At 40.0% G+C, this 24,302-nt stretch overlaps 1 protein-coding gene across 5 annotated transcripts in view; it reads right to left on the reverse strand.

The window, feature by feature from the left end:
• Positions 1-19,572, reverse strand: part of slc30a9 (solute carrier family 30 member 9) — a 73,619-nt gene extending 54,047 nt beyond the window's left edge. Inside the window, exons 1-4 of one of the 5 annotated variants that reach the window (XM_063043227.1) lie at positions 19,516-19,572; positions 12,192-12,315; positions 6,067-6,246; positions 3,452-3,499 (exon numbers count right to left, since the gene is read on the reverse strand). In XM_063043227.1, coding sequence (XP_062899297.1) covers positions 3,452-3,499; positions 6,067-6,246; positions 12,192-12,315; positions 19,516-19,554 — 391 coding nt within the window. In that variant the 5' untranslated portion in view covers positions 19,555-19,572. Of the gene's footprint in view, positions 1-3,451; positions 3,500-6,066; positions 6,247-12,191; positions 12,316-19,289; positions 19,311-19,386 lie in introns of those variants that run through there. The other 4 variants (XM_063043226.1, XM_063043225.1, XM_063043228.1 and 1 more) reach the window with 4 other exon arrangements.
• Between the last annotated feature and the right edge of the window lie 4,730 nt (positions 19,573-24,302).

The raw sequence follows: 24,302 nt of genomic DNA on the forward strand, positions 1-24,302 counted from the left end.
AGAAAAGCTCAGTTTTACATTCTTTAAAAATAACAACAGGAGATGAATATCTAGCCAAACAATTTTTTGGACATGTAAATAATCTTAATTTATTTGTTCTTATTCCCTTTAAATGTTGAAGTATTTCCAATGTTGATTCCACTGCTAATTTGCACTTAAATCTACCACACTCCATCTACAAAGCAACCACATTCTATCATTCAAAAGGACCTGCTTATAAATTAATTCATCAAATATATTTTACAAAAATAAAAGACAATTAAAAGAAATCTGTCCAAAAACCTTTAGAAGCCTACTTCTATTAAAATATGAAACTACCAGTCATCCAGATAACAAAGGAAGGCTTTAAGCTACTTCAGAAGGAGTATTATATCAAAAAAATCAATGTCCATTAAGATATTAGAGTTAGAAATTATACTGAATTAGATAAGATGATAGAAAATATAGAAAGATACATAAACAACAGGAATTCTGCAGATGCTGGAAATTCAAGCAACATACATCAAAGTTGCTGGTGAACGCAGCAGGCCAAGCAGCATCTATAGGAAGAGGCGCAGTCGACGTTTCAGGCCGAGACCCTTCGTCAGGACTAACTGAAGGAAGAGTGAGTAAGGGATTTGAAAGCTGGAGGGGGAGGGGGAGATGCAAAATGATAGGAGAAGACAGGAGGGGGAGGGATAGAGCCGAGAGCTGGACAGGTGATAGGCAAAAGGGGATACGAGAGGATCATGGGACAGGAGGCCTAGGGAGAAAGACGGGGGGGGGGGTGACCCAGAGGATGGGCAAGAGGTATATTCAGAGGGACAGAGGGAGAAAAAGGAGAGTGAGAGAAAGAATGTGTGCATAAAAAGGAGTAACAGCTGGGGTACGAGGGGGAGGTGGGGCCTAGCGGAAGTTAGAGAAGTCAATGTTCATGCCATCAGGTTGGAGGCTACCCAGACGGAATATAAGGTGTTGTTCCTCCAACCTGAGTGTGGCTTCATCTTTACAGTAGAGGAGGCCGTGGATAGACATGTCAGAATGGGAATGGGATGTGGAATTAAAATGTGTGGCCACTGGGAGATCCTGCTTTCTCTGGCGGACAGAGCGTAGATGTTCAGCAAAGCGGTCTCCCAGTCTGCGTCGGGTCTCACCAATATATAAAAGGCCACATCGGGAGCACCGGACGCAGTATATCACCCCAGTGGACTCACAGGTGAAGTGATGCCTCACCTGGAAGGACTGTTTGGGGCCCTGAATGGTGGTAAGGGAGGAAGTGTAAGGGCATGTGTAGCACTTGTTCCGCTTACACGGATAAGTGCCAGGAGGGAGATCAGTGGGGAGGGATGGGGGGGACGAATGGACAAGGGAGTTGTGTAGGGAGCGATCCCTGCGGAATGCAGAGAGAGGGGGGGGAGAAAGATGTGCTTAGTGGTGGGATCCCGTTGGAGGTGGCGGAAGTTACGGAGAATAATATGTTGGAGTCCAACATATTATTCTCCGTAACTTCCGCCACCTCCAACGGGATCCCACCACTAAGCACATCTTTCCCCCCCCCCCCTCTGCATTCCGCAGGGATCGCTCCCTACACAACTCCCTTGTCCATTCGTCCCCCCCATCCCTCCCCACTGATCTCCCTCCTGGCACTTATCCGTGTAAGCGGAACAAGTGCTACACATGCCCTTACACTTCCTCCCTTACCACCATTCAGGGCCCCAAACAGTCCTTCCAGGTGAGGCATCACTTCACCTGTGAGTCGACTGGGGTGATATACTGCGTCCGGTGCTCCCGATGTGGCCTTTTATATATTGGTGAGACCCGACGCAGACTGGGAGACCGCTTTGCTGAACATCTACGCTCTGTCCGCCAGAGAAAGCAGGATCTCCCAGTGGCCACACATTTTAATTCCACATCCCATTCCCATTCTGACATGTCTATCCACGGCCTCCTCTACTGTAAAGATGAAGCCACACTCAGGTTGGAGGAACAACACCTTATATTCCGTCTGGGTAGCCTCCAACCTGATGGCATGAACATTGACTTCTCTAACTTCCGCTAGGCCCCACCTCCCCCTCGTACCCCAGCTGTTACTCCTTTTTATGCACACATTCTTTCTCTCACGCTCCTTTTTCTCCCTCTGTCCCTCTGAATATACCTCTTGCCCATCCTCTGGGTCACCCCCCCCCCCGTCTTTCTCCCTAGGCCTCCTGTCCCATGATCCTCTCGTATCCCCTTTTGCCTATCACCTGTCCAGCTCTCGGCTCTATCCCTCCCCCTCCTGTCTTCTCCTATCATTTTGCATCTCCCCCTCCCCCTCCAGCTTTCAAATCCCTTACTCACTCTTCCTTCAGTTAGTCCTGACGAAGGGTCTCGGCCTGAAACGTCGACTGCGCCTCTTCCTATAGATAGAAAGATACATATTAGGTTTGGAGTGCGAGAGTGTAAATGCATGAAGTGCAATGCAAGCAGAAATAGCACATTATGACATAGTGTCAATGGTAAGAAGATCTCATTGGAAAAAGAAGACTGAATACTTGGTTTTCCCATTTTATGACATTCAGGAAACATTAGAGTAAACATCAGAATAGAGCTATAGCTGTTTTAAAGAAAATTATCATAAGGCTAGAAGAAAGAACATCCTCCGGAAGATCATCGGTTGTGGAAGTTTGGGAGGTGGATGGGGTTGAACCCATTTGGTTGGAATTGAGAAATAATGAGTAATAAATACACTCTCCCATATATTTTATATGCTACGAAATAGAGGGCAAGAGTTAGCTTTATGAAGAATTTACCAAGAAGTGCATGAACTAAGGAGTATCATTGCAAAAATCAACATTAAATAGAGCAGATGAGCAAATTCCCAAAACGTGTTCAGGAAAACAATGCTTTTTGTACGTTTCCTGAAATAGAAACTAAAAATACTCTAATGGTTTTTGACCCAAAACATGCACTATTTCTCTTTCTAGCCATGCTACTTGATCTACTGTATCGTTTTTTAATGCATGCATTTCTAAATGACAATAAACGAGGACTGAGTGTCCTCATAATCTAATCTACTGAGTGCTTCCAGCAGTTTTGCTCAAAGAAGGCAATATCAATGTATACAAGTCTAGATGAATAGAGTTGGTCACAAGAAGAGTGCCGCTTTTCAAAGTGGCTATCATTTCAAAAGCTTTAGTTTAGGTTCATCATGAGAAAAGGCACAAAGCAATCCAAAGTGAAAATACACAATTGAGCAAGGGCAAATTTCATAAAATGAAAGACGTGATCCAGATAAACTAGACTCAGAAATTGGCCACTAAAATAAGCATGAAACTCTGGACATTCTCAGCAAATTAATCATCATATGTAGATAGAGAACAACAGAGCTAACGTTTGGGTTTATAAGAACAATACAACCATCACAGGTATAAACCATGACGGTTGGCAAGCTCCAACTGCTACTTAATTAACATAGAATAAAATTGCTTACCTTTCACTTGAATTTGCTCCAAAGTAGGTTGACTTAGAGAACTTGACCCTTGAGCAAGTAAGATAATTTTGCATTAAACAGAAATTAGAAAGTTGTACCTTAATTTTTTAATATAGGTAAAACCATACAAGAAGGGAGTGATTAAATATTGCAACATTTGTTAAACCTTATAGTTACGAGTGACTGAAAACTTAAAAGGGATTAGTAGCAACAAAGAAAATAGATTTGAGGAAGGGTGGTCTGGACAGAGAATACATGAAAATTCTGCTTCAAAAGTTGGTTGAAAAGAAACAGACCTGTACACCTGATATAACACATGCAAAATTAAATTATTTCAAAATTCTGTTTTGTTAATCTAAAAGTTTGTTCTGAAGTCCATATCTTAACATTTAACCTAATTTCAAGTATGCCCATATTCAATTGACAATATAGATCTTGATAGTCCACAGACAGTACACAACAAGCGTAAATCTACATCACAGATATTTCTAGAATGTTGTGGCAGCTTTATTTGACATATGTTGCTTTCCCATTGGCTAAAACTCTAACCCATTAAATTAAAAACTGAAGATTTCCAAAACTCAAGGAGAAATGGCTTGCAAACCATATGATTACAAGAATTTTAAATTTTAAAAAATGGGTCAAATTGTGACATCAAAGGGATAGTGATTGTAGTGAACTTGTTAAAAAAAAACTGCCTGCAAAGAATTAGCAGGCTATGTGGTGTAATCTTTCCCTACTCTCAACACATCAAGCAACATGTATAGAAGACACCTGACAACCAGAAATAGCATAATAATCAAACAAACTCTGCAGGATTAAGAATTCTAAAATACAGCAAATTACTATTTTTATTCACTTTATAGGAAAATACAATTCAATATTAAAATTGTGTGAAATCTATTTTTTTTAAATTATAAATAGCTGGAGGTGGCACTTTATTACTCGATCATGATGAAGGCGGTTAGTCAGCAGTAATTACTACTAAGTACTCAAATTTACGAAGGGGAAATCATGCTTGACTAATCTGGAATTTTTGAGGATGTAACTATGAAAATGGACATGGGAAAGCCAGTGGATGTAGTGTACTTGGACTTTCAGAAAGCCTCTGATAAGGTCCCACATAGGGGGTTAGTGGGTAAAATTAGAGCACATGGTATTGGGGGTAGGGTACTGACATGGATAGAAAATTGGTTGGCAGACAGGAAACAAAGAGTAGGGATTAACGGGTCCTTTTCAGAATGGCAGGCAGTGACTAGTGGGGTACCGCAAGGCTCGCGCTATTTACAAAATACATCAATGATTTAGATGAAGGGATTAAAAGTAACATTAGCAAATTTGCAGATGACACAAAGCTGAGTGACAGTGTGAAATGTGAGGAGGATGTTATGAGAATACAGGGTGACTTGGACAGGTTGGGTGAGTGGGCAGATGCAGTTTAATGTGGATAAATGTGAGGTTATCCACTTTGATGGCAAGGACAGGAAGGCAGATTACTATCTGAATGGTGTCAAGTTAGGAAAAGGGGAAGTACAACGAGATCTGGGTATCCTTGTTCATCAGTCACTGAAAGTAAGCATATAGGTACAGCAGGCAGTGAAGAAAGCTAATGGCATGTTGGCCTTCATAACAAAGGGAGTTGAGTATAGGAGCAAAGAGGTCCTCCTGCAGTTGTACAAGGCCCTGGTGAGACCCCACCTGGAGTATTGTGTGCAGTTTTGGTCTCCAAATTTGAGGAAGCACATTCTTGCTGTGGAGGGAGTGCAGCGTAGGTTCACTGGGTTAATTCCAGAGATGGCGGGAATGTCATATGTTGAAAGATTGGAGCGACTGGGCTCGTATACACTGGAATTTAGAAGGATGAGAGGGGATCTGATTGAAACATACAAAATTATTAAGGGATTGGACACACTAGAGGCAGGAAACATGTTCCCAATGTTGGGGGAGTCCTGAACCAGAGGCCACAGTTTAAGAATAAGGGGTAGACCATTTAGAACGGAGTTGAGGAAAAACTTTTTCACACAGAGGGTTGTGGATCTGTGGAATACTCTGCCTCAGAAGGCAGTGGAAGCCAATTCTCTGGATTCTTTCAAGAAAGAGTTAGATAGAACTCTAAAAGATAGCAGAGTCAAAGGATATGAGGAGAAGGCAGGAACAGGGTACTGATTGTGGATGATCAGCCATGATCACAGTGAATGGCAGTGCTGGCTCGAAGGGCCGAATGGTCTACTCCTGCACCTATTGTCTAAACACTTCCACATTCAGCAAGGCTTAAGAATGTATTTTTACAGCCTAAATAGTTAACAAAGGATCCTGGGCTAATATATTAGACTAAACAAATTCATAGATCAGGGATGCAGGCTGAAGCTTACAAAAAGTAGGAGCATAGGAACAAGCATCTAGTAAATGAAGGTGATGGCGACAGTTTACCCTCTCACCTAGTCAGAAACAATGCAGATCAGGCTCCCAGTTCCAAACAGTTTTCAATGTCATGAGAAGCTAAATTCAAATTGGTCAGGAAATAGCATGCAATGGTCCAATATTAGTTGCTGTACAATAGTAAGCTTGCCTTCCGGTCTGTAACAAAACTTGCAATATAAAATAAGAAATATTACCAGCTCTTTTGGGATCTTGCTGAGTATTGGATTCTGTTGAAGTAGTGCTGTGACTATGCTCATTAATGCCATCCTTTTTGCCACTAGATGAACATAAACGCAGCTGGGCAACAGCGCTGATAGGAAGATTTAATCCTACATTATTGAAGAGATACCGATGGGCCACGTTGCTCCTATATACTGAAAGTAAAACAAAATGAAAAATGCAACAGAATTAATTTTCAAACAAAATACATTTTTTAAAGACCACAGAGAAAAAAGTTATTTTAAGGATAGCAACCATAAATCACTTCCATTAGACCAAGTCATTTTAACAGTTTTAAGTCAAAATCTATAAAACAAGAACTGAAGTTTTATTTTGATTCTATTGTTCAAAACAAATAGAATGACAGAAAGTAAAAATAAACAATAAAGTGGAATTTTCTAGATTTTTGTGTATAATAACCAGGACATATTGACAGATTTGTGGAAAACCTATTAATTAACCAGCAGTGTCAATCAGCTTTCCATCGTGCTCTGATTCAACTTCTGATTTTAGCCTGTAATTCTCTTCGATGTTCTAAAATTCGTTAAAAATATTACCCACATCTTTCTCCCACAAACTCAATTCTTGGGCCCGAGATCTAAATATACTAGCTTTACTTCTCAATAATGTCTCCCATTTACTTGGGTGCAACATGACACAATGGAGATGAACAAGACGTGGTTTATTGATTGAATTTCTCTCTCAATTGCTGCCTTCAATTTCTCTACATTCTCCCAATAAAGTTCAACTTGAGCTCCAAAAATATTACCTTAATTTCCTCCTATCCATTCCAGTTTCTCTGATCTGAAGACTAACATTAGACCTCAACTAGTCTTCATCTTCGAGGATGCAGGGATTCATTACAGAACCATTAACATCTGGAAGGAGGGAAGGCAAGTTCATGTTTCAGCCATTGATCTTTGTCAGAATGCAGCTTTTGGAGTGCTGCTTGACTACTGTGAAACCAGTACGTACTTTCTCATATGTCAGTGACAACAAACCTTCAGAAGTACTTCTTATATCAAATTCTTCCATAAGCTGGGAAAACACCAGGTAAAAAGTTCATTTCTTGTTTTATTGATTTCCTCAGTATGATGGTTTTGTGTACCATTAACCTGTTCTCAACTCTTTCAAAATTTTTCTTTTTGTCCTAGCTCACTAATTGTGATGCCAGTCAGCATTCATAGTTCTTTATTTATAATATTTAATTTCCTTTTAATTCATTTGTTCTGTTCAATCCCTTTTAAAAAAACTCAATCAGCTTCCAGCTCCAAGAATTTGAATATATTTTTCTCATTTTAATTTAGTTTTTAAAATTATGTATTGTATTGTGCTGCTGCCACAAATAAACTTCACAACACATCCCAGTGATACTAACCCGATTCTGAATCTGCAACAAAAGCATAAAACCTTCTATATTTGACTAAAAGACAGACAGTGAGCAAAACTGGAACAGAAACTCTGGACAAACAGGAACCAGATATTAAATATACAAGTATCATCTGTTTAATCCATCCATAAATGCAAAGTAAGTAATGGCTGATCGTACACTTGAACCACTGATACAATTCATGAATTGTAACCAAAGGCCCAGTCCGACTTCCATTTCCTGATTCCTTTACCGATTTATGTACTTGAATGACAGAACTGTTAAGAATACATTTGGTATAGAACTCAAATCACATACAGGAGTAGTTTCAATCCCCAAAAGGTACTGGAGGATTGGAGGATAGCTGATGTTGTTCTACTGTTTAAGAAAGGCTCTAAAAATAAACCAGGATATTATAAGCCAGTGAGCCAGACATCATAAGTGGGCAAGTTATTGGAAGGTATTCTAAGGGATTGCATATGAGAGTATTTGGATAGATTATTGAGATATTATTATTATTTGGATAGAGTATTGGGACTGATTAGAATAGTCAGCATGGCTTCGTGTATGGTAGGTCGTGTCCAACCAATCAGCTTTTCAAGGATGTCACCTGGAAAGTTAATGAAGACAAGGCAGTGGATGTTGTCTACGTGGATGTTAGCAAAGTACTTAACAAGGTCCTGCATAGTCAGGAAAGTTCAGTAACTTGGCATTCAAGATAAGGTAGTAAATTAGTTTAGATGTTGACTTTGTGGAAGAAGCCAGAGACTGGTTCAGAGATAGTTGCCTCTCTGAAAGGAGGCCTGTGACTAGTGGACTGCTGCAGGGATCGGGGCTGGACCCGTGTACACACAAAATTGTGTGCAAGGCCAATTCTATCATGCATGATCTGGGTGCCATTCACAATTAACTTTGGAGCTTTGACACATAACCTCCATGCAGTGCTATTTCTGGACATCCTTTCATGTGTTTAAAAAATATTCCAGATCAACATCTCCACGCTCCAATAATGCATTAAAATACTAACTACATTACCCATTTGATTATTGTAAGGAAAGTCTAAAACTACAACCTCTCTTTGCAGCTGGTTCCTTGACATCCTTATCAGGAGACCACAGTCAGTGTGGATTGGTAATACCTCCTCACTGAATCAACCTTCGAGGATGTGTGCTTAACCTACTGTTTGGCACCGTCTACATTTATGGCTGCTGGTGACTAGTTGTGTTCCACAGCAGTCTGTGTTGGCACCACTAATTTTTACAGTATACGTCAATGACTTGGATGACAGAATTGATGGCATTTTTGCAAATGTGCGGACGATATGAAGTTAGGTGGAGGGGGCAGGTAGTTTTGAGGAAGTAGAGAGGCTACAGAAGGACAGTTTAGGAGAATGGGCAAAGAAGCAGCAGATGGAATACAGCGTCGGGAAGTGTATGGTCAGGCACTTTGGCAGAAGAAATAAAAGGGTAGACTATTTTCTAAATGGAGAAAAAAAAATTAAAATCTGAGGTGCAAAGGCACTTGGTCATCCTTATAAAGGATTCCCTAAAGGTTAACTTGCAGATTGAGTCAGTGGTGAGGGAGGCAAATGCAATGTTAGCATTCATTTCAAGAGGACTAGAATATAAAAGCAAGGATGAAATGTTGAGGCTTTATAAAGCAGTGGTGAGGCCTCAGTTGAAGTATTGTGAGAAGTCTTGGGCACCTTAACTAAGTAAGGATGTGCTACATTGGAAATGGTTCAAAGGAGTGTCACGAAGAAGATTCCAGGATTGACAGGTTTGTCATATGAAGAGCATTTGATGACTCTGGGCCTGTTCTCACTGGAATTTACAAGAATGAGGGGTGACCTCATTGAAACCTATTAAATGGTGAACGGCCTTGATAGAGTGCATGTGGAGAGGATACTTCCAATGGTGGGAGAGTCAAATTCCAGACAGCATAGCGTCAGAACAGAGGTGTGTCCTTTTAGAATGGAGATGAGAAGTAATTTCTTTCACCAGAGTGGTGAATTTGTTGGCACAGGCAGCTGGAGAGGCCAAGTCACTGGGTATACAAAAGGCAGAGGTCGACTGATTCTTGATTAGTCACGGCCCGAAGTGATATGGGAAGAAGGTGGGAGATTGAAGCTGAGAGGGAAACGGGATCAGCCATGATGAAACGGTGGAGCAGACTCGACGGGCCAAATGGCTTAATTCTGCTCCTATATCTTACGGTCTTATAGACTGCATGGCAAAGTACTAATTATATACCATCTGTAAATTTGCTGATGAACTATTGGTGTTAGTAAAATCTTAGATGTCAATGAGGCAAAGTATAGAAGGGAGATAGTTTAACTCGTTGAATTGTATTGCAATAATCTTGTATCCAATGCCAACAAGGCCAAGGAACTGATGGTGGACTTCAGGAAGGGAAAGTTGGGAGAATATAAACAAATTTTCACTGAGCTTTCATCAGTGGACATGCTGAGCACCTTCAAATTCCTTGATGTCAACATCTTGGAGGATTTATCTTGGGCTTAACACATTAATACAATCACAAAGAAGGCATACTAGTGGCTCTACTCCACTAGGAGTTTGTGGAGATTTGGTATGTCAACAAAGACTCTTACAAGTTCCCACAGATATGCAGTAGACAGCATTCTGACTCACTGCATCATAGCCCGATACAGAAATATGGAAAACCTACAGCACAATACAAGCCCTTCAGTCCATAATGCTGTGCTGAACATGTACTTACTTAAAAATTACCTAAGGTTATCCATATCCTCTATTTTTCCAAGCTCCATGTGCCTATCCTAAGACCCTATCGTATCCGTATCCACCACCGTCGCTGACAGCCCATTCCACACACTCACCACTCTCTGCATAAAAAACCTACCCCCTGATATGGAAACTTCATGCACAGCACCACAAGAGGTTGCAGAGGGCTGTAGACTCACCAACTCCATTACAGACACAACCCTACCCACTATGATCTCGCTATCCAGGACATGTCCTCGTCTCATAACTGCCACTGGGGAGAGAAGATGAGCCTAAAGTTCCACACTCAATGATTCAGGAAGTTTTTTCCTCTTTTGCATCAGATTTCTGAAGTGCATGAAATCATGAATGTTACTTTATTATTCCTTTTTTTGCACCATTTCTTTTGGTAATTTATAATAATTTTATGTCTTTGCTCAGAATTGCTATAGCAGCAAAACAGTCAACCACATCATCCAATTAGGTGATAGTAATTATGCAGAATCAGAGTCATATGAACTGTAAGGAGAACAATAATTTCTCCAAGTACTTTCAGGACAGGATTTGAATAACATGGCTTCAATAAATCTTTGAATTTTTTGATGAGGTTACTAAGAAAGTTGACGAGGGTAAAACGGTGGATGTTGTCTATATGGACTTCAGTAAGGCCTTTCACAAGGTTCCACATGGAAGGTTAGTTAGGAAGGTTCAATCGTTAGGCATTAATACGGAAGTAGTAAAATGGATTCAGCAGAGGCTAGATGGGAGACGCCAGAGAGTAGTGGTGGATAACTGTGTGTCAGATTGGAGGACAGTGTGTAGCGGTGTGCCTCAGGGATCTGTACTGGGTCCAATGTTGTTTGTAATATATATTAATGATCTAGATGATGGGGTGGTAAATTGGATTAGTAAGTATGCAGATGATACGAAGACAGGTGGTGTTGTGGATGATGAGGTAGGTTTTCAAAACTTGCAGAGAGATTTAGGATAGTTAGAAGAGTGGGCTGAAAGATGGCAGAAGGAGTTTAATGCTGAAAAATGTGAGGTGCTACATTTTAGTAGAACTAATCAAAATAGGACATACGTGGTAAATGGTAGGGCATTAAAGAATGCTTTAGAACAGAGGGATCTAGGAATAATGGTGCATAGTTCCTTGAAGATGGAATCTCATGTGGATAGAGTGGTGAAGAAAGCTTTTGGTTTGCTGGCCTTTATTAATCAGAGCATTGAGTATAGGAGTTGGGATGTAATGTTGAATTTGTATAAGGCATTGGTAAGGCCAAGTCTGGAGTATTGTGTACAGTTCTGGTCACTGAATTATAGGAAAGATATCAATAAAATTGAGAGAGTACAGAGGAGGTTTACTAAAATGTTGCCTGGATTTCATCTCCTAAGTTACAGAGAAAGGTTGAACAAGTTAGGTCTTTATTCTTTGGAGCGTAAAGGTTGAGGGGGGACTTGAAAGAGGTGTTTAAAATTATGAGGGGGATTGATAGAGTAGACATGGTTAGACTTTTTCCATTGAGAGTGGGGAAGATTCAAACAAGAGGACATAAGTTGAGAATTAGAGGACAAAAGTTTAGGGGTAACATGAAGGGGAACTTCTTTACTCAGAGAGTGGTAGCTGTGTGGAATGAGCTTCCAGCAGAAGTGGTTGAGGCAAGTTCTATGTTGTTGTTTAAAATTAAATTGGATAGATATATGGACAGGAAAGGAATGGAGGGTTATGGGCTGAGTGCAGGTCGGTGGGATTAGGATAGGGTAAGAGTTCATCACGGACTAGAAGGGCCGAGATGGCCTGTTTCCGTGCTCTAATTGTTATATGGTTATATGGTTAAATTGTCATTAGAGAGAGATAACAAAATGATTATAACATCAGGCAACAAAACAAAACCTATCATCACAAGCAATAAAAACAAAAACAGCCAGTGAGATTAAGATTGATACAGAAATCTGATGTGGTCAAATCCTATTAGTACATTTTACTCACCATAATGGGCCACACCAGCTCTGGTAGCATAATGTTGGAGATAAAACCTGCACATCGTGTGCCATGGTTTTTGCACAAGACCAACAAACATATTCATATAGCTTTCAGGAGACAATTTTTTCTGCTAAGAAAATAACATCAGTTTAGAAACAAGAATTTATGGTTTGAACATAAATAGGTTAAGTAGTTGCCTGGAATTTAAAAGCTTCCTTTCTCCCTTCATTGGTTTCTCCACACTACCTCTTCAACAACTCGTAGCTCAGGTTGTAGTCTCCTTCCTGATTCTGCTTTACTCCAAATATCCCAAGACAGGCTTTGTCCGTCTGGACCACTGCTATGGGGCATTACCTAAAATTTTCTGCTGTGTTACATCTATCCTGCCACATACATATCTAACATATTTACAGTGCCCATAAAAACTATTCCCCCTCTCCAGAAATTTTCATGTTTTTATTGTTTTGCAACATAGAATCAGTGGATTTAATTTGGCTTTTTTTTGACACAGATCAATAGAAAAAAAAATCTTGTGTCAAAGTGAAAACAGATCTTTATAAAGTGTTCTAAATTAATTACAAATATAAAACACAAAATAATTGATTGCACACGGATTCACCCCCTTTAATATGATACACCAAATCATCACTGGAACAGCCAAATGGTTTCAGAAGTCACATAATTAAATGGAGATCACTAGTGTACAGTCAAGGTGTTTCAACTGATTGTAGTAAATATACACTTGTACCTGGAAGGTCCAACTGCTGGCGAGTCAGTATTCTGGCAAAAATCTACACAATGAAGACAAAATAACACTCCAAGCAACTTTGCAAAAAGGTTATTGAAAAGCACGTCAGGAGATGGATACAAGAAAATTTCCAAGTCACTGAATATCCCTTGGAAGAAATAGGAAGAATATGGCACAGCCATAAAATCTGCCTAGAGCAAGCCAACCTCAAAATTAAATTACTGTGCAAGGAGGGGACTTGTGAGGGAGACCACCAGGAGACCTATGACAACTCTGGAGAAGTTACAAGCTTCAGTGGCTGAGATGGGAGAGACTATGTATAAAACGACTGTTCCCTGGGTGCTTGACCAGTTGCAGCTTTATGGGAAGAGTGGCAAAGAGAAAGCCACTGTTGAAAAAAAAACATATGAAATCTCAGTTAGAGTTGCCAGAAGGCACATGGAAACTCTGAAGGCAATTGGAAGAAGGTTCTATGGTCTGATGAAACCAAAATTGAGCTTTCTGGCCACCACACTGAACACTGCACATCATCAAAAGCACACCATCCCTACCATGAAGCCTGATGGTGTCTGCATCATGCTGTGGGGTTGCTTCACTGCAGCAGGCCCTGGAAGGCCTGTGAAGGTAGAGGCTAAAAAGAATACACAAAATACAGGGAAATCCTGGAAGAATGCCTGATGCAGCCTGCAAAAGAACTACAACTTGGGAGAATATTTGTTTTCCAGCAAGAAAATGACCCCCAAGCACAAAGTCAAAGCTTCAGGTGAACGGCTTAAAACCAAAGTTAATGCCCTGAAGTGGCCAAGTCAGAGTCCAAACCTCAATACAATTAAGAATTTGTGGCTTGGCTTGAAAAGGATTATTCACTCATGATCCCCATGCAATCTGGCAAAATTTGAACTGTTCTGTAAAGAAGAATAGGGGAAAATTGCAGTGTCTAGATGTGTAAATGACCTATTCACATGGACTCAAGGCTGTAATTGCTGCCATAGGTGCAACTACCAAATACTGACTTGAAGTGTGAGTAATTATGCAATCAATTATTTTGTGTTTAATAATTGTAATAAATTTAGACCAATTTGTAGAAATTTGTTTTCACTTTGATACACAAGAGTCTTTTCTGTTGATCAGTATCAAAAAAAAAACAAATTAAATCTACCTGATTCAATATTGTAAAACAATAAAACATGAAAACTTTCAAGGGGGTGAATACTTTTATAGGCACTGTATCTACAAACACATTCTTGGATTCTTCCCCAAATCTTAGTTAACCAGTCTCTCTCCACCTATCCCTGTCTACATTTGTAAAGAGCCTTAGCACATTTTAATACTATAAATGCAAAGAATTGTTCCTTACATTGAAAAACCTACAAAAGCTATCAGTTTACAAAAGCAAACAAATTAAAATCTAAAAATACTTTCCCACTAAATCTGGAATAAATCAAATGACAGCCAAATCTGATGATAGATCACTAATCAGTAAAGTTGACTATTATTTTCTTTCCATAGACACTAAAGTGCTACATATTTTCCGCTTCATTTCAATTTTTTTTTTTAGCATTTTCAGTGTTTTGCTATCTCAGTTCCCTCTTAATCATTCTCTCTTAGCTGACACAACCACCACACCCAATCTCTCATGGTCATCACCCTATTAGAAACATTCAATCTCTTCTTCCCTGTCCATCCCTTTTCTCCAATATAAAACATACTTGATATTTTTTTTGAATCAGAAGAAAGGCTTGCCGGCCTGAAATGTCAACTTATTGTTCTGCTAACAATTTCCATCATTCTCTGTGAATTTACGGAGCAATACTCCCAGTACTAATAAGTAATAAGCAGCACAAGCTCAACATACATATATGCACACCATAATTCTGGGATTATTATTTCGCAAAATATATAGAAAATATTTTATAGTACGGCAGAGTTAACCTGTACTAACCTACTGTTAACCTATAGTAAAGCTAATCTGTTAATGTACAGTCAAATATTACAAAAGGCTGAACTGCATCTGACAAGTTTATCAAAACAAAGTATTTAAAGGAATAGGAAACATTTCAGTCCAATCCATGGAGGTATAGAACAAAGAAAACCTGGAAATAATGTACATCTCAAGGTTTGGATGATAAATAGTAAAATAAACTTGTTTGAAAGACAACTGTATAAAGTTTCAGATGACAAAGCTAAATACATTGAGCCTTTTTAACAGAAATCATGAGGACGTCGTTTAATGGTTTACTAGCAGCAAAACCACAAGATTCAAATAAACCACTGTCATTCACAAACTATTAAACCACATGATATAAAATCTATGAAATAGCTTTCATGGTTTACAATAACAGATCCTGAAACGTAGGAAGAGTATTTTAGAACTGACATCCTACTGCTATCTGTACTTCAGATATGTCCAAGTTCATTTTAAAACTTCAATTTTTGACTTTATATAATACAAGCCATGGGACAGCAATTGTATTTCACGCTGATGTTCAACATCTCTCAAGGAACCAGTACATTTTCAAATTCACTACTTAATAAAGAAATTCTTCAGAAACAAGCCAAATCTAATAATTCAAATCTAACCTGTAAAATTTTACAGCAGATGTCCTTTGAAAACTAATCAAAACATCTTATAACCAGGTAACGGTACCTTAACTGAACAGACATCTCCTTTGAAATGGAAGTTACAAGGACTTATTAAGGACAAACTGTGGAAAAAAAGACCTGACTCACCAACCTGAAATTATGAAATTATTATTTTAAACTAATATGGAATGGACCAATAAAGGGCAGTGTATATATTTCAGTATTATTCAGCATAAAAAATGTAATATTGTTCACAGCCACGTTGAAATAAAAATAGGCCCAAATTTCACTACCCATGGATCCCTCCAGAATTCCTGATTGTGATTACAGAATGCATCACTGTATGCAGTAAATGTACACTATAATTTTCAACACCATGACACCCAGAGAGACTAGATAATATCCATTATGCACATTTTCTTTAATTCAGCTCTATCTCTTGAAATTAGAATAAAAGATAACCATTTCAATTTCTCACATTTTAGATAGTAAATACTGAAAAGGAATGAAAGTGATATGAAACTTATTTGCAATGGAGATCTGCAGTAACAATATATCTTCAGAGTTGATGAGAATTTTTTAATCCATTTAAAATAGAAAGTATTACTAACCCAATGGAAAGATTAGGCATAACTTTTTTGAATGATGAATTGTTAGGATAACTCACCCATATTTAAAGCCTAGTAAAAAAAAAGTTTAAAACATGTTTATGGGGTTGATAGAACAAACAAAAATTCACACACAGCAGTGAGAATTAGAGAGTTGCTTAAAACAACTTTTGAAAAGATTTAAAGAGCAAACGAGTAAATATGTTTGAGATTAGGGAGGGGAAGACAAATCTGTCGATACTCTTGATCAGGATTCCAGGCAAATATTTAACGTGAAGAAATTGTAGATGACAAGATTGTGTTCAAGTGTGAAGCAATCAATAAAGATGGCTGAGACAATAAAAGATAATAGCAATGTTAGGATGGATGAAAATGGCCTTTATAAAAGAACATGATCAGAAATTTAACTTAAAAGGTCGACACAGGTTCTGACCAGAGTGTGTGAAGGAGTTAATTGCAGATTGCATTGTATCCTGAACACAATTGCTTCTCCTCAGTTTAACTAGAGCTCATTGGTAATTGGATTATTTTAGAAAATGGAACAGTACAGCACAGAATAGGCCCTTAAACCCACAATGTTGTGCTGAACGTTTCACCTACTCAAGATCAATCTAAACCTTCCCTCCCACATAGCCCTCCAATTTTCTTTCATCTATCTGTCAATGTAGCATGCCCACAACTTAATAACCTTACCCATACATCTTTGAGATGTGGAAGGAAACCAGACTGCCGAAGGAAACTCACAAGGTCACGAAGAGAATGTACAAACTCCTTACGGAGAGTGGCAGGAATTCAACCCAGGTCTCTGGTGCTGCAAAATGTTATGCCCACTTCTATGTTACTGTACCACCCTTACAACAATCTCACAACACAATTATTCAGGACAGGATACTCCGCCAACTGAGGCTGTGCTAAACCTTTGAAAATTGATATACATTTACACCTCTACCATGCGATATTTTCCTATGCTCATTCTTCTCACTTCAAGCACAATTTCATATTAAAAGGTATTATTGTATCCTACGTTGCTCTTTCAAGCAATGAGCTTCAGATTGTACCAAACACAAAAAGCACTTGCGTCTTTTTCTTCCAATTGCTTTAAATGTGATACATTTTCACATCATGATAAGGTAATTTGAGGTCTTTATGGCAATTTCTAAGATAACAATGTAGGGATAAGGGTTAGAGAAGCAATTGTTCGAGATGCTCTGGATATAACCAAGGTGATAGGTTTTGAATAAACCAAAAAGTCCCCAATACAAAACAAAAAGGAGGCTTGGGGTAAGATCACCTGATGCAACTGCCAATGCTGCAGTAGATAAGGATATGGGTAAACAATGCAGGGAGGAATGAGAGCTCCAAGTGCCCGGAAGTGACCATCACCAATTGCCCATCCTTATCCAACTACGTTGACACTGTCACAGCCAAGAAAACTCACCAGTGCTTCTACATTCTCAAGGAGCTAAAGAAATCTAACATGTCCCTTTGCACCCCCAACCAATTGATGCACCATAGTAAGCATCCCATCCAGGTAGCCCACAGATTATTTTGGCAACTGCTATGTCTGAAACCACAAAAAAAAACCTCCAGAGTCATGGATGCAGCTCAGCACATCACAGACACCAGACTCCCCTCCATGGATTCTGTCTACACTTCTCCCAGCACCCAGCATAATCAAAAACCCCACTAACCCTAGCCATTCTCTCTTCTCCCTCTTCTTATCAGGCAGAAGATAAAAAATCCTGAAAGCACATACTACCCAGGTCAAGGACAGCTTCTAGCTGCCATTTAAGACAATTGAAGGGTTCTTGGTATAAGATGGACTCTTGACCTCAATCTACCTAGCTATGACATTATTGTCTAGCTGCAATGTACTTTATTCTGCAATCTGTTGTCATTCTAAATTGTACAACTTCAGTATTGAATTGATCTGTATTGAAGGTATGCAAGACAAGTGCACCTCAGTGAAACAATGAATCAATTTACTCCCTGTTCAATGACTAGAAAGGAAAGAGGGGTTAAAAACAGTACCTGCCAAAGATGAACAAGGCAACTTTTCACAGGGCAGGAAAGATGAGAGGAAAGTGAAAAATTCAGGGTCAGAAGAGATGAAAATGGACATTTGAGTGAAGAAGCCCAGAATAGCAGGTGAGGTTTGAAGAGATAAACAGATTATCTGACTAGGTGCTAGGAAGTCCAAGAAGGAAGGCTCAAAGTTCACAATGCTTTCCCCTTTCCAATCCTGATGGCCCGAAACTTCAACTGTTTATTCCACTCAATAGGCACTGCTTGACTTGCTGAGTTCCTCCAACATTTCGTAAGTTGCTCAAGATTTGTAGCATCTGCAGAATCTCTTGTGTTTATTCAAAGTAGGAATGACCAGGAGTTCAAATAAACCTGCCGGGTAGTGTGGGGGAACTGAGACTTTAATCATATGGTGAATATTAGCAGGCTACAAAATTATTAATATTCAGAGACAATATGAAAACTTTCACCCATCAGCATCACAATTACAGTATTACCATCGATTCATTTAAGAGGGTTTAAACATTTTAGAGATTCCTACTGAAAAAGTTTTAAGGTTAGATCGTCTCTTTGGTCATTTGCTCTTCTCTATCAACGGATAACTTATTAATTCCCCAAACTTCTTGCACAACAACTGCTGGCGTAAATTGATTACTCAGTACCTACTGTACACAAAAATGCCATTGGATCAAACCGATCTATGCCAAGTCTTTTTTTCTCTCCAAAAAGACTCCTAGCACTCCCAATGTAGTCCCCACCCCCATTTCTTTCTTTCCCCGTTAAAATGAATCTACACTTCTTGCCTCACGTAGTGGCGAGTTTTAGTTTTGTTTTCCGCACAAAAGATGCTTCTCTAGGCTTCCTTACTAAGCTTACAATTGTAAACATTTACTGAAGCATCACATGATCCACCTCGCAAGCTACAAGGATAGGATATCAGCTGTGTCCAGAGAGTTTTTTCGAGACGGGTTTAACAATCGGATGAGGGATAGGAAGGGGGTGGGAGAAGAAACAGTTACCCCTCCAGAATACACAGCGGCCAACCAGAGCCAGGGCCGCCCGCTTGCTAGCGGGTGAGTGATTGCCATCTCCTCCCGGACGGAGTCGGCCCTGGCGCCGTGGGGTCCTCAGACCGCCTACCTTCCACCTTTCATTTCATCCCATGTCTCCCACCCGGATGGCTGAGCCGCCAGTTCCTCTCTCGTGTCTCACAGCAGCGCCGAGCTTGGCCGCTCACCTGTCCGCATGTGTGTGGATGTGTTTTATGCCAGTGACCAGCGCCCTGCCGCCCCACCTTCATAACCCACGCCGCCTTATTATTCCTCATTCATTCCCAGAGAGCCCATCAGCGCCTCCACTACCTCACCGACACATCCTCCTCGCGAGCGAGCGAGACACTGGGCATCGCGAGATCACAGTGAAGCGGCCGAATGCGACAGACAAACGTTGTCGTGACGTACACCTCGGCTTTTTAACTGGAGGGTCACGTACCGCAAGGTTCGGAGCGCCCTGGTGATTGTTGCCTGGCAATGACAACGTAATGAAGTCAAAGCGTCCGGTTGCCGCCAATGTTCGACGGACGTGACCTACCGAGTTCAGAGCGAGCATTGTTACTGCTGGCCCACAGTCAATGGAGACCGTCGTGATGGAAGGTGGTCGGAACTCGACGTGAACATAAGTAGAGGGAAATCTGCAGAATTACTTAGAGACTCTCAAATGAAACTAAAAGTGACACGCCGTATTTCTAATACTGGAAATGACAAGTTTTTTTTATTGAATTAGGGTGGGGAGATGCGGAGTGAGTTGTAGTCATACAGCACGTTAACAGGCCTTCAAACCAACCATTGTTTCTATCTACTAAACACACTTACCCGTATTTTGTCCCAAACATTATATGTCTTCGCAATTCAAGTGCTTGCCTAGATGCTTTTTAAATGTTGTGAGACTATCTGCCGTCACCACTTCCTTAGGCAGTACCTTCTGTATTTCAATCAATCTCTGAAAAATCACCTCTAAGAATCACTCAGTTACACTGATGCCCTGTTTTTCGGACATCCTCATCATAGGGAGGGGGGGCGATTATTAATATCTCCCTCTCCTCCATGCATACACAGTAACTATTCCATAGACTTAAAAGGTCAAAGGTTAATGGTAAATTTATTATCTATGTATGTCACCATATACAACCCGTGATTCATTTTCTTGTGGGCAGAATCAATAAATCCATAATAGAATAATAACCATAACAAGGGTGAGTCAGTGGTGGTGTGGCATCATCACTGGATTTTGGGGCAGATTGTACTGAGTCACCATGAGTTATTGCTGACTTGATGGCGTGCAACAACAACGACAACCATAATAACCAATGGAAGACCGCACCAACCAGCGTGTAAAAAACAATAAACTGCAATCACAAAAAAAAGAAATAATAAATACATAAATAGGCAAAAAAATAGAGAACATGAGATGAAGAGTTCTTGAAAGCAAGTCCATAGGTTGTGGGAACATTTCAATGATGGGGACAAATGATGACATTATTCCCCATGTTTCAAGGTGTGAGTCCTAAGGCTCCTGTATCTTCTTCCTGATGGCAGCAGCGAGAGAAAAAAAAACATGTCCTGGGTGGTGGGGGTCCCTGATGATGAATACTGTTTTTCTGCAACAATGCTTTGTGTGGATATGCTCAATGGTGCGGAGGGTTTTACCCGTGATGGACTGGGTTTCTATTCACTACATTTTGTTGGATTTTCCATTCAAGAGCATTGGTGTTCCCATACCAGGCTGTGATGCAGCCAGTCAATATACTCTCCACTATACATCTATAAAAGTTTGTGAAGGTTTTAGATGTCATGCCAAATTTCTGCAAACTCCTAAGGAAGTAGAGGCACTGCTATGCTTTCTTCATAATTGCACTTACATGCTGGGCCAAGACAGGTCCTCTGAAATAATACAACTTGGGCTATAGACTTCAATACCTAGGAGATTCAAGTGTTCATCTGCACAACTCTTAAATGCTTAGTGGGATAGAAACTGTCCTTGAGCCTGTTAGTACCTTTCAGGTTTTTGTATATTTTGCCCAGAGAAAGTTGAAGAAAAGATATAATGTCTGGGATGGGAGAGTCTTGGATTATGTTGGCTGCTTTTCCACAGAAGCAATTTTTTTGACAAGGATACGAGACCAAAGAGAATGTCATTGATGAGATGCAGTCTTAAGTTGTCAGGGTAACTATTATTTTCAAAGCTAACAGAGACGGAAAAGAAAACAATAATGAATTGAAGCAGAAGGATCCCATATATGGAAAATAAAGAAAAGTAGTTAGCAGAAATTGTACTTACTATCTGCAGAATTGCAGTATACCCAAACAGTATTAATGGTATTGCTCCTTAAACTTACTTAGGACTTAAATTTTATTAGGAAGGATATGATAGCAATGGTGCAAGGAGATTTATAGGATATTGCTTGGGATGAAGCATTTTGGTTATGAGGAGGGGTAGGAGAAGCTAGGTCTGTTTTCCTAGAGAGGAGGAGGTTAAGAGAGGACATACAGGTGTCCCCCCGCTTTCCCAACGTTTGCTTTACGAAACCTTGCTGTTACAAAAGACCTACATTAGTTACCTGTTTTTGCTATCAGAAGATGTTTTCACTGTCACAAAAAAAGGCAGCGCGCACTCCGAGCAGCCAAGCTCCTCCCCCGGAACTGCATTCTAGCCGACATTGCTTAAACACGTGCTTTATCTCAATTTGTTTTGTGCATCCGTTAGTAAGATGCGTTCTAAGGTGTCGGAAACGCCTAAAAGAGCTCGTATGGGTGTTACACTTAGTGTAAAACTAGACATAATTAAGCGTTTCAATCATGGTGAACGAAGTAAGGACAAAGTGAGTTTGGCTTGTGGAAGTTGACGAAGATGATGTTGAAGAGGTTTTGGCATCCCATGACCAAGAACTGATAGATGAAGAGCTGATGCAATTGGAAGAGGAAAGGATAACAATCGAAACCGAATGCAGTAGCGAACGGACCGAAAGTGAAGTCGTCCAGGAACTGAACGTGAAGCAACTGCATGAGATTTTCGCTGCAATGATTGCAGAAAATTATGACTTTAATTCTGAAAGAGTACGTCGGTTTAGGGCATATTTGCAGGATGGTTTGAGTGCTTACAAAGAACTGTATGACAGAAAAATGCGCGAGGCTAAACAGTCAAGCATACTGTCGTTTCTCAAGCCTTCCACATCAGCCACAGCAGACGACCTTTGACATCGAGGCAGGCAGACATAGAAGAAGATGACCTGCCTGCCCTGATGGAAACAGACGACGATGAGATGACACCCCAGTGTCCCACCACCCCAACCTCCGGGCCGCGGACTGCTACATTGCCACGGAGAATGCAGCGGTAGCCAGGATGCACCCAGCACATTTTAAAGAAAAAAGCCGAAGTAAACAAGCTAATTAAAATTAGCTTGTTTATTTTGGCTTTTTTCTTAAAGATGTGCTGGGTGCGTCCCAGCTAACGCTACATGCTTCACAGATCGGTATCGGTCGGTGGCCTGGAGGGTGGGGGCCACCGCACCACCCCAACCTCCGACAACTCAGCCTAACACACTATCATAAGTGTGCTCGGCGCTGTTTTCCGGATTCCAGTAAGTGATACTACACTGTACATATATTATTTCTACTTTATATAGGCTGTGTATTTTTGTGTTATTTGGTATGATTTGGCAGCTTCATAGCTTAAAGGTTACCGGAGAGAGTGTTTCTGCCGAGAGCGCTTGCGCCGTGTTTCTGCCGAGAGCGCTTGCGTGAGATTTTCGCTACGGAGAACATTGCGGCAATGACTGTAGAAAAGTATTTCTACTTTATATAGGTTGTGTATTTATCATATCATTCCTGCTTTCACTATATGTTACTGTGATTTTAGGTTTTATGTGTTATTTGGCATGATTTGGTAGGTTTTTTTTGGGTCTGCGAACGCTCACCAATTTTTCCCATATAAATAATGGTAATTGCTTCTTCACTTTACTACCTTCCGGCTTACGAACCGTTTCATAGGAATGCAGTACCTTCGGATGGCGGGGGAAAACTGTATAGCATAAGCCTTACAGCATCAGAATAGGCCCTTCAACCCACAGTCCATGCCACATTAACTATGCTAATCTTTCTCCTTTCTGATTGCACATGGTCCATATTCCTTCGTTTTCTGACATGATTGAGGCATAGAAAATTATGAGGGGTGTAGAAAATAATCTATTATCAGAGAGAATAAAATTAGAGGACAAAGATCTAGAGTAAGAGATTTGGAGGGGATTTTTTTTTTTAACTGAAAGTGATGAAAGCAGAATCACTGAGCATTTAAGAGGTGTCCGGATGAACACTTGAACCTCCTAGGTATTGAAGGCTAAGGCCCAGGTGCAGGATGATGCAATTTATATGGATGGGTGCTCACTGGTTGACACGGTCATGATGGCCTACTTCCATTCTGTATGATTCAATAATTCTCATTAATAGATAGACTTGTAGTTTACACTTCTACCAGAAATTGTATATTAAATTTCTTGGGCAAAGTCCCATTTCATGTACATATTAATTTCTAATGTCTAGATTTTTGAAGAATGTCTTTCTATATGCAGATAAATAATACTTATATTTTATACTCAATCTGAAAGTAAAAGATAGATGGATTGTCACACTTGTTTCACATGTGAGCCACAGATACACCTGCTGACTTTCATTTTTAGATTTGCTCCACTATATTTTATGATAGTCCTTTGGATAGTTAGAGCGGGTTGCATCAACACACATGTTATTCTTTGTTTTAAGATGTAGCTCATTAAATATAAGAAAGAGAGAGTGATATAGAATTAGGTGCTATGACCAAAATTAAAAGATAATAGAACCTTATGGAAGGAACTTAAAAAATATTGAGCAACACATGCAAAATGCTAGAGGAACTCAGCAGGCCAGGCAACAGCTAAGGGAAAGAGTACAGCTGATGTTTCGGGCCGAGACCCTTATCAGGTGTGTGTTGCTTGGATTTCCAGCATCTGCAGATTTTCTCTTGTTTGTGATTAAAAAATGTTGATTAAACATTGCTAACAGAGTTAACATGCACTGAAATATACACGAAAGTTGGTATATGAGAGTGCCCATGTCCAAAGTT

The sequence above is a fragment of the Mobula hypostoma genome, chromosome 3 (assembly GCF_963921235.1).
Source record: "Mobula hypostoma chromosome 3, sMobHyp1.1, whole genome shotgun sequence".
NCBI lineage: Eukaryota > Metazoa > Chordata > Chondrichthyes > Myliobatiformes > Myliobatidae > Mobula > Mobula hypostoma.